This window comes from Enhydra lutris, unplaced genomic scaffold (genome assembly GCF_002288905.1).
Source record: "Enhydra lutris kenyoni isolate GAN:26980312 unplaced genomic scaffold, ASM228890v2 scaffoldscaffold17, whole genome shotgun sequence".
In the NCBI taxonomy this organism is placed as follows: domain Eukaryota; kingdom Metazoa; phylum Chordata; class Mammalia; order Carnivora; family Mustelidae; genus Enhydra; species Enhydra lutris.
The window spans coordinates 20608571-20619563 of NW_019154101.1; the positions used below are offsets into that span (position 1 = coordinate 20608571).

At 40.5% G+C, this 10993-nt stretch overlaps 1 protein-coding gene across 6 annotated transcripts in view; it reads left to right on the forward strand.

Moving 5' to 3' along the window:
- Positions 1 to 3492: 3492 nt before the first annotated feature.
- Positions 3493 to 10993, forward strand: part of LOC111147680 (tRNA methyltransferase 11 homolog) — a 63902-nt gene continuing 56401 nt past the window's right edge. For 2 of the 6 annotated variants that reach the window (XM_022503899.1, XM_022503898.1), the window contains exons 1-2: positions 3539 to 3607; positions 10189 to 10254. In XM_022503899.1, the coding sequence (XP_022359607.1) occupies positions 3542 to 3607; positions 10189 to 10254 (132 nt within the window). In that variant the 5' untranslated portion in view covers positions 3539 to 3541. Of the gene's footprint in view, positions 3608 to 7419; positions 7449 to 10188; positions 10255 to 10993 lie in introns of those variants that run through there. The other 4 variants (XM_022503896.1, XM_022503897.1, XM_022503900.1 and 1 more) reach the window with 4 other exon arrangements.

The following is a 10993-nucleotide window of genomic DNA, read 5'->3' on the forward strand; positions in this document are numbered from 1 at the left end:
AGAAGTCATTCCTAATTTTGGTAGGCCCTAGGTTAGGCTCCTTTCAGTTTCTATTTCAGTCGGTTGCTAAGATACAGTAAGAGTTGTTCTCTGGCCTAACTCAATCAGGCTGCCATCTTACATCTGTCTGGAAATGTATAGCTTTTGATTATTTGAATTGTGGCAGCATTAGAGTTTAAGGATGGCCAGGACACAAGGCTGAATCTCCAGCCCATTTTCCTTCACATTTTTTCTATGCACAGAACCTACTTCACAGGTAGCAAATTAGTAGGTCTAGTTTACAACTAGTATTTCAGGTTTGTTTGGGAGATTTTTTGATCAGAGGACAAGCTCTACTTTTCTCTACTTCTGGAAATCTTGAGTCGTATTTAAATCAACTGCAGCTGCTTAATTTTGAACTGGTACCTTGTCCCAATTTGTTCAAGTTTGTTTCCCAAGAGCACCCAGTGTTTGTCCTCTCTTCTTCTCTTCCTTGATTATCTTCATTTAGATTGAGGATACTGGAGACCCTTCTGGCATTTCATGAAATTAGAACTCAGTCAAGAATACTTCACCATAGGGGCACCTGGGTGGCTCAGTGGGTTAAAGCCTCTGCCTTCAGCTCAGATCATGATCCCAGGACCCTGGGATCGAGCCCCGCATAGGGCTCTCTGCTCAGCAGGGACCCTGCTTCCTCCTCTATCTCTGCCTGCCTCTCTGCCTACTTGTGATCTCTGTCAAATAAATAAATAAAATCTTTTAAAAAAAAAAAAGAATACTTCACCATAGTCCCTGTAGTTGTTATATAACTCGTTCCAACAAAATTTTATTCTCTAAACTGTCCAAAAACCTCGTGTTTTTTACTTATTGGAAAAATTTTCTAGTCTTGGGACACTTGGGTGGCTCAGTTGGTTAAGCATCTGCCTTTGGCTTAGGTCATGATCCCAGGATCCTGGGATTGAGTCCACACTGGTTTCCTTGCTCAGTGGGGAGCCTGCTTCTCCTTCTGCCTGCTGCTCCCCCTGCTTGTGTGCTCTCTCTCTGACAAAATCTTTAAAAATATCTTCTAGTCTTAATACATATGCAGAGAAGTTTCCTACCCCTCACTGGTGCACAAATGTCTATGGTTCTCTGTGATACCCAACCCATTGACAAATGTTAGATGCTCAGCCTGAGACAGAGGTACAGACAGTTTTAACATTACACATGACTTCTACTGTTGGGACCTCTTAACTCTCTACTCATTTCCTTTCTTCACTGACTCTGCCCTAATAGTCTCAACAGTATAGGGGCCTCTTATAACCAGAACTCAAGATTTTCCTTATTTTGGATCCTAACTATCTAGGAATGATTCTAGTTTTCAGTCATCATCAGGCTAGACCAGAGACTCAAAAGCTTGAAAAATAGTAATCTCACAGGAGGAGCAAAGTTTCTACGAAGTCTGCCGTGGTAGCTGAAGCATGGATGCAGCTTTGGATCAGTTCTCAAAAGACGGACTATGAACTTTCTTCCTCCTTCCAGTAAATTAAAAAAAACAAAAACAATTGCCAGTCTCTAGATCTTAGTTTAAACATCAAAGCCATACCTCTTGCAGCTCCTTAAGGACTTTAGTAAGCTCAAGAACATGGAACAGCTCTGGTGTGACTTCTTCAAATTTTAATTGATCTCACAAGTAGTTCCACACTAATCCTAATGGCCCAGCCTGTGCAGGGTTAATTTCTACTTCCCCGGATCATGTATCCAATGGTTTGAGATTCTTGGTGTATGTGATCTGCTCATTTCTAGAGTGGAGAATTAGTAGGGATTTAGTCATGAACCTTAGCTTTAAGGAAATAAAGGAAGTTCATGGGAAAAATCAGTGAACCTTGAATTTGTCTGGGTTCTCCTAGGCTGTGTATTCTTATTTGCTGTCTCTGCACAGCATCCTACTAATCCAGGCATGAAAATCAGCATCTCTATGATAGCCCCTAAAAAATTGCCCGAATAAAATTTAATGTTTGGTAATTTTGACAAACTTTGGGGATGGGGCATATCAAGCACTGCACATCATTCCCCTAATATTTCATTGGTTCTCTGTCCCACCTTGACCTCTTGTGTCTCATACTTTTATCCCTTTTCTGAAACCTTGGGGCCAAGAAAAATCTGTACTCCTCAGAGACTCATTTTATTGTTTATCTTAAGTGGACTTATCAAGAGTTTTCCTAACAAAGACAGATTGCTTGTTAAGAGAAATTTTCATACTTCTATTTTTTAAGGAGAAGTCTCCTTTAATTCCATTTATTGGCCCCATACAATATGCCAGGTGTTATATTAAACACTTTCTGTACATTATTCTACTTAATCCTAACAATCCCTCGAGGGAGACAGTATTACTCCATTTTAGATAAAACTGCTGTTAAAGGAACCTAAGAAATTTGCTTAAGAGCATATAGATCGTAAATAGTGGGACTGAGATTTGAACCTAAGATGGATATCACAGCTTATGTTCTTAATCACCACTATGAAGTACGGAGTATGTTCCCAGCACGTGGTGCTTGTAATATGTAGTACTCTTGTACTTTGTGCAATATTATGATGGGATGCAAAAGAAACTGCTCTCAATAAGGCAAAAGCAATAATGCATATACATAGACTATGAAAATTTTAAAAATTTACGGTATGCTACTACTTATTTTATGTGCTATGAAACCTGTGCCAGTGTGAATATTTAGAAGCAATTTCCATCAGTTTTATTTTTTAAAGATTTTATTTATTTGATAGAGAGAGACAGCAAGAGAGGGCACACAAAAGGGTGGAGTGGAAGGGGGAGAAGCAGGCTTCCCGCAGAGCAGGAGCGCAATGGGAGCTCGATTGCAGAACCCTGGGATCATGACCTGACCCCAAGGCAGAGGCTTAAGGACCAAGCCATCCAGGCGCCCCTCCATCACTGTTTTAATATAGAGTTGGCTGTGGACTGTGCCTGAGCCTCACATCACAACCTTCTAATTATTGAGTAAATTATTGAGGACGACATTTTGTTTTCTATGAGGTATAGAATGAACCGTAAGAGATTACCTAGGTCAACAGCTTATTCCAACTGCCTTAGGGGGCATGTACCCTTGAAAAGATATTGCAAAAATACAAAAAGGATTTTAAATATTAGATGAGTGGGCCAGGTCCTCCAAGCTTGAAGTCGATAGAGAAGTCTATATGGAAAAGGTGAAATTCCAGTCCAGTTTTGAAGAATTAAGATTTGAAGCGTTCCTAGAGGAAGCTGAAGTACGTTCCTGGTCGGAGGACCAATGCGAACTTATTTTAGCACAACCTGCTGCTCAACACAGCAGTTACCCACACCGGCTCCTCATACTTCGGCATTTCAACCAGAAAGTACCTCCCGGCGGGCGTTGCCCCTCCAGGCTCAATGTATCCGCGCAAGGAACCCCGAGACAGGGTCCACCCCGCCCAGCTTCCGCTTCCGGCTCTTCAGGCTCCGCCTCAGCGGAAAAGGCGGTGTGCGGGAGGGGGCAGAGAGGTGGGAAACTGAACGCATCGCGCAGGCGCACCGTGGGCGACAGCAATGGCGATGTCGTGCCCATTGAATAGGTATCTGCTGCTCATGGCGCAAGAGCACCTGGAGTTCCGCTTGCCGGTGAGTCCGCAGCGCCCTCCACAACTTCTTGACGGGAGAGGACGGCACAGTGGGGGTTGGTGTGCGGGCGGCGGAGATCTCAGCTTGAGCAAACAGGGATCCGGGGGTGTTTGCTTGTCGGAGGTATCACGCGTCCCTGGTCCCTCGGACCCTGGGAAGGATCCTAGCTCGGCGGAGGGTGTGTGAGAGAGAAGTCCAAGACAGACTCTCACAGATTTGCCAAGCATTTTCATTCATTCTTCTGCCCATGCGTCAAGTATTGGAGTTAGGCCGGTGGATATGACCCGTTGTCTCGCTCCAGGAGCTCTTCTCCCAGCAGAGAATAGAGTCAGCTGACGGAACTGCTCAGTGCAGTGTTTTAAGTGGCACATATGCAGGTCAAAGCCCGTGGAGGAGGGTGGGATTTCTGGAGGTGGTGGTTGGTGGCAGGGGTTAGATGATGGAGAAGTTGGGGAAAGTGTTTCATTCATTCCAGAACATTTTCAGAGTGCTTGTAATTGCATGTGCTGGGCGCTGGGGATATGGAAATGGTAAAGACGGTTTCTGTCTTCAAGGAGCTTACTGTTTAGGCTAAGGTCCGAGCAGATGTATGAACATTTTAAGAAATAACATTTGTAAGTGCAGTGGTAGATATGTAGGGCGATACGAGAGCGTAGAAGAGGAATCTGATCGAGTGGGGCATGTTGGCCTTTAAGAGGGCATGCATGAGGATATGACACTTCAACAATAACTAAAGTATGAGTAGGAGTTAGCCAGGCCAAGGATAAATAAATTAGAATTACAATTCAGTATTGAAATATGAAATATTGTAGCTGAGAGTGACAGAAAAAAAAGAGCAGGAGTTGTAGATAGGGGCCAGAAAATGCAAAGCCTTGAGTACGCTGGAAGGGAAGAGAAAATTTATTTGCTTGTAAGGGAAATTTACTGAAGAGTTTTGAGCAAAGAAGATTTTTTAAGAAAAAATCACTTTGGCAGCAATAATGAGGACAGATTTGAGAGGAATAAGTCTGGAAGCAGAGACCAGTTAGGAGCCTGTTGAAATAGTTTTGTTAGTAGAATAAGAGGCCTGAATTAAGGCAGGGGTAAAAGCATGGGATAGATGGAACATACTTAGGTGATGAAATCATCGTCATTTGATGATTGAATATGGGGGGGACAGGGGCCAGTCAAGGATGACTCCTGGGTTGCATCTCCACTTAAAATGTAGAACACAGGCAGATGAAAGATTTAAATTTTGGTTATGCTGAATTTGATGTGTTTCTGTAATATCAAGTGGAGATGACCAGGGATGGCGGGGGGAGGGGCATTGAATTTAGGACTATGCATGGAGTACAATAGAGTGGTGTGGACTGGTAGTAGATGTTTGGAAGCTTCTGCATATGAACATCAGGGGAGGAAGTGAAATTATTCATAGAAGGCATAATGTTGACAGAGTGGGGGGCCAAATACAGGAGCTTGGAAGTATTGATAGTGGGGGGAAATGAGAAAAGAGGCGGTAATGAAGAGGTTTGGCAGGTGTCAGAATAGAAAGACTTTGCGGGCACAGAAATCAGGAGGGTAAAGTTCTAGGAATTTTGCTAATACTGTTGTGTAGAGTTTTGGAGTGGGGTGGTGAGCTAGATTGCTTGATTTAATGGTCACTGGAAAATGAGGAAGGGGAGATAGACTGCTCTTAACTAGAGCGTAAGAAGGGAAAGTTGAGATTGGTTAACAGTTTGAGGAAGGCCTAGGGTTAAGCAGAGTTCACAGGCTGAACAGGGGAGAATGGATATAGGGGCACAGTGGGAGGTGTTGGCCTTTCACTAGAAGGAGGGAGTGGGCAAGGAGAGTTAAGCTGGAAATGCGGTAGCTGCCTGAGGGTCTGTTTTCTAGGTTATGCATGAGTCAAGGTTGTTTCTTGAGAGATCAGGGACCAAGCAGTTGAGTGGAGACATTGGGGAAAAATAGTTAAATTTGAAATAGTCATTGAGAGTAAAAGAGGGAGTTGACAAGTTAAACATTGAGAACACAGGTATTAGAGCAATGCTGGAAATCCAGCTAGGGCGATGATCATGTCTTTGTAATTGTGCTGAGATTCTCTAGTTTTCTTCAGTTGTGTGCGATTCACTGGCCTTAGGAGCAGTGAAGGAAGACTGTGGCATTGATTCAGGATTAATGTTTTGCTGAGCAGGTGCACTGGCAAGATAGTGGCATAAAGGCATAGAATTTCATGGAGGAGGTAATATTTTAATAGATCTTAATTGATGAAGAGCTATTTTGTGGATAAAGAGGATTGGAAAGCACACTTCAGTAAGAAACAAAAACAAGTGGAAGGAGTTGATTATGGTGGTTTGGGGTGTGGGATGTGGGGAGTGAGGATGAAGTAATGGGCAGTGGGGGTAGAGAGGTGGGTAGGATCCAGAGTTTGGAATGTTTTGAAACCATTGCAAGGAATTGGTATTTTATTTTAGATTTAACGGGGGAGCCATTGACTCTTTAAGCCAGGAAGTGACAATTTTTTTTCTTTCTAAACCAGTAAGTGACTAGTAATCATTTGTGTTTTAGAAGGAGAATTGTGGAGCACCAGAGAAGGAATACTGGAGTGGAAAAAGAGGCCAAGGAGGTTGTGTGCCTTAGTCCAGCAATGCAGTGAGAATGGAGTGGTTAGGCTGCAGTCTTCAAAATAGCATCCCTAGTACTTGGACATTTTACCTGTTTCTTTGTCTTAAATTATTCTTAGCGTCTTATCCTGGTGTCAGTTTAATCTCCCAAAAAGCTCATTTCTCTTTTTAAAATTAATTAATTAATTAATTTGACAGAAATCATAAGTAGGCAGAGAGGCAGGCAGAAGAGGGGTTGGGGAATGGGGAGCAGACTCCCTGCTGAGCAGAGAGCTAGATGCAGGGCTTGATCCCAGGACTCTGGGATCATGACCTGAGCCGAAGGCAGAGGCCCAACCCACTGAGCCACCCAGATGCCCCTCATTTCTCTTTTCCACCCTCATTGTCCCAAGGCTGAAACTTCCTAGTCTGGCATTAGCCCACTGTTGCATGTCCTTTGTCTCCCCCCACTCCCACCTCAGTGCAGCCAAGAGAGAATCCCCATCATTCCCTGAATGATGCTCTCAGTTTTCATGCTTTGGCCTGTGCTTCCTTTTGTCTAGTTGGGTCTTCCCTATTTCAGTCTTCAATCTATTGATTTTATGTAGTCAATCTTCATTGAGATTTACCCACATATTTATTTTAGGTTTATTTTTTTACTTGATTTCTTTTTCAACTCTGCAGTTTCCTTTTTAATAGATTTTTAGTTTTTGCCTAAATTCTTAATTAGGTCTTTTATCCCCTTGAATATAAAAAGCACAGTTATGTTAAGTCTGACAAACTATAGAAAACACATATTAAATATGATAAAAGTAGTCCTGTGGGCCCGTTGCTTCTGTGTACTGTTTCTCTTGGTTCTTTTTCATATGTGTGCTGGCTTATTTTTTAAATCTGCACTAGATATATTTGGAAAGTTATCTGAAGAAATAACATGAGGCCTAGGATGATGTAAATCCTCCTGAAGTAGAAGCATTAATGATCTAGGATATCTTAAACTCATTTCCAGGTATTAAGTTTTGTTTCTATTCTGATTTATACATGTTCCTCTGGTATGTAGCTTTTGGAGATCCTAGTCCAAACTGGGTGGTCTATCAAGCTATCTTTCTTTTCTATGGATGGCACAATATTCTTTTTGTTCTACTGGCTCCATGAAGCTGTCAAAAGGACCATCTAGCTCCACAGCTGCTTTTGGAATTGGTCAATGTCCTGGGAAGCAAGTGGCTGCACCTTGGGATTTCTGGCTTCTCCTGAAGTTTAGTTTGGTAATTCTTGTAATTGCTCCATGCATCCAAGCAGATGCCAGGTTTTTCTAGTTCTTCTCAGCAAAAGGCTTAATCTGAATTACCTAGTTTGCCATAGCTAGAAGGGGAAGTCCTCTTTCGTCTGTGCAGATTCTCTCTGTATTCCAGGGCTTAAGTCAGTTTCCATGAAAACTTTTCTTCTGAAACTTAAGTGATCTTTTCTCCTTTGAACTCTAATGTAAAAGAGTTAATGGAGCTAATACCTTTTTGATTTTACTTTTTTAAGAGCACTCACTGTTTTACAGCTCACATTTCAATTAACTAAGTTGAATGTTCTATTAGACCATAAGCTCCCTGAAGATAAATATGTATTTATCTTTACATAGCTCAGTGCCTTGTACATATTAGTTTCATAGTAAGTATTGAGTGAGAGGATCCCTTTGAGAAAGGCAATCAAGAGGACAGTCTACACTTTTGAGTACATCTGTTGTTTTAGAACTGCTAAGCAGAAAAAGAATGAGTAGTTGCATTTATGATTTAAAATGAGAGATTAGGAATATAATGTGGCCCTGTTTTACCTTTGTAGAGTTAATCAAGGCCCGTTTTAGTTGGCGCCTGCCTTTTTGTACTAGAGTTCAGACACCTGGGTTTTATTGTTGGCTCTGAAACAAACTAAATGCATGAAAAAGTGAGTGGCTAAAAGAACTGAAAAGCTCATGTGAATTAATGCATGAGACATGCCCCAGATCATGCTGCATTTTTAGATCCAGTAAATTCTTTTGTTCCTAATATAGGAAGATTCTCAACTAGAAAGTGAATTTGCTGTAAGAGCAAAGATTTTGTGTTTTGCTTTTTCCAGGTAAATTGATGGCATAATATAATACAAGTTTTTCTCATAAATTTAAAACTTGGGTTATCACATTTATTTTAAATTTTAAAACGTTGCTTAAGTTTGGGATAGTGGAGCTAATACTATGCTATAAGACTTGAATAATCCTTTGCCTTTTTTTTTTTAAGCTCATAGAGCCTTTGTGGTTTGTTTTGGCCTGTTCCTAATTTTTAACAAGGTATCTCAGGACCAGCAAATTTTGCAGTCAGATGCTCTGCCACTGAGCTTTACCCCTGGAGCAGCAAATGTTGATGTTTTAAATGTGAAGCTGGGAATGAACAGTAATATTCTAGGCCAAAGTAACTTAATCTATAACTTCATTTTTTTTTGTTTTAAGAATGATATGTTGGTCAGTCTTGCTTGATTTCTTGAGCCACTGGACTTCAGGTTCATCATCCTCTTGATTCCTTTACTTAACACCCTAGGTTTTGTGCCCTGTTATCACAGACCTCTTTCCTTCATGAGGTAGCTATGATTCCTGTTTTCCAGATGAGAGAAGTGCCTTGTATAAAACCACATGGCCACTATTTGGAAGAGGTGAAAGTAAAATTGTGATTCATCTAATTCCCAAGTCCCATGATGCCTTCTATTTAAATATATGTCATGTGTGTTTCAAAATGACTTTGGGGTTACCTTCAGTATTTACTGATAGACTATGCAAGTTCTTGCTTTGTTCATATAATTCAACTGAATTTAGCCCCTTGTAAATCCAGGGATTAAAGAAAAAAAAATTTGTTGCATAGTCAAAAGGAAAAATAGAAAAAGTATGAATTGCTCAAACCTTCTATTCCTTTTGGTCTTGACGTAGAGAATGTGGTGGTCTGGGTATACTGTCTCATGGTGGCTGTGGCTCATGATGAGCTTGGTGTTAAAGGCCGCTTCTCCTAGTTGGGATGAAAGGGGACTGTAGGCACCCAGCAGAGAGGATGCATCTCTGATTGAGTTACCTCCTCCGTGAGACCTACAGAGAGGTGTGGGATTCTACCTGCTTTATGGTAGAGCTCTAAGACTAAATTTGTTAGAATGTTATTTGAGGAGACTTTATTTGTTAGTATATATTGTAAAATTTATATAGTCATCTTTTTTTTTTTTTAAAGATTTTATTTATTTATTTGACAGAGAGAGATCACAAGTAGACAGAGAGGCAGGCAGAGAGAGAGAGAGAGAGAGAGAGAGAGAGAGAGAGAGGGAAGCAGGCTCCCTGCTGAGCAGAGAGCCCGATGCGGGACTCGATCCCAGGACCCTGAGATCATGACCTGAGCCGAAGGCAGCGGCTTAACCCACTGAGCCACCCAGGCGCCCCTATATAGTCATCTTGTATTTATCAGTGCAAAGTGATTGTTTCACAGAATGTAGTATTATCTGAACATATTTCAACTTTGCATTCCCGATGTTTTTAAAGTAGCTATTGTGTTCTCTTTCTAGTTCTGTAACTTGAGCCAGAAAGAAGAGGCTAACTTACTGTAACTTCTGTTTAGTGAATCAACAGTGATGCTCTCTGGTTAATCACTTATTTCTTGTCTAAATATCCTCAGCTTATCTGTTTAATAATTCATTTATTTTTATTGATCAGTTGTCAGTTTTACTTGCCCATAGTTTTATCATCTGGTTTTTTCCAAAATCAGGGCATTTTCTGAGCGAGTCTTTTGGCAGCCTTCTTGTTATGTAAAATTTCTCAGAAATTACTTAACTGTGGTTGTGACTGTAAAATTTTTTCAGAACATAGAGTTGTAATTTGCCTGGTGCTGAAATTTAAATGCCCCAGGTAGTCACTTAACCACTCTTAAAAAAATCTTACTATACCTATATCTGTTAATAGACTTCGAGTTCCCTGTGTTAAAATGTATTCTTTCTATAATATTTTCAATGTAGGAAATAAAGTCTTTGCTTTCACTTTTTGGAGGTCAGTTCATCAGTAGTCAGGAAACTTATGGAAAGGTAAGTTGAATTTATATTTTTCATTAGACCATGTGCAGTATATTTATAAGAATCTTGGGTTTGAAGAGAAGAACTGCAAACATTTATATTTATATAGCTACTTGTTTCTGTTTCTAGGGGCAATTGAATAAAAAGGATATTTTTGGAAAAAGTTGTGGTTTTGGAACGTCATTTAAGTTTATTTCCAGTATTCATTTAGTTTACTCGTTTTTAATTTTTAACTCAACACTTGTACTGTATCTTTGGTATCTTAGTTGAAAAAAAAGGACAGCTTTCTGTTGATGAGGTATGATTAAAATTAGAATTTAGAATTTAGCGGAATTTCAGATTTAATTTGGGAATTATTTAAACATTTGAAATTATGCATGTATAAGATTGTGAATTTATGAGCTTTATATTTTGTATTTGATAGTTTATCAGTGTATTAGAGAAGTTTGGGAAATAAAAAAAGTCATTCCTGGGCACCTGGGTGGCTCAGGGGGTTAAAGCCTCTGCCTTGGGCTCAGGTCATGATCCCAGAGTCCTGGGATTGAGCCCTGCATCAGGCTCTCTGCTCAGCAGGGAGCCTGCTGCCTCCCCTCTCTCTCTGCCTGCCTCTCTGCCTACTTGTGATCTCTGTCTGTCAAATAAATAAATAATCTTAAAAAAGAAAAAAAAAGTCATTCCTAATTCTTCTTCCTTCATGTGACTTATAATTTGAGGGTAGGGCCTTCCAGTCTTTTTTTTTTTTTTTTTTTTT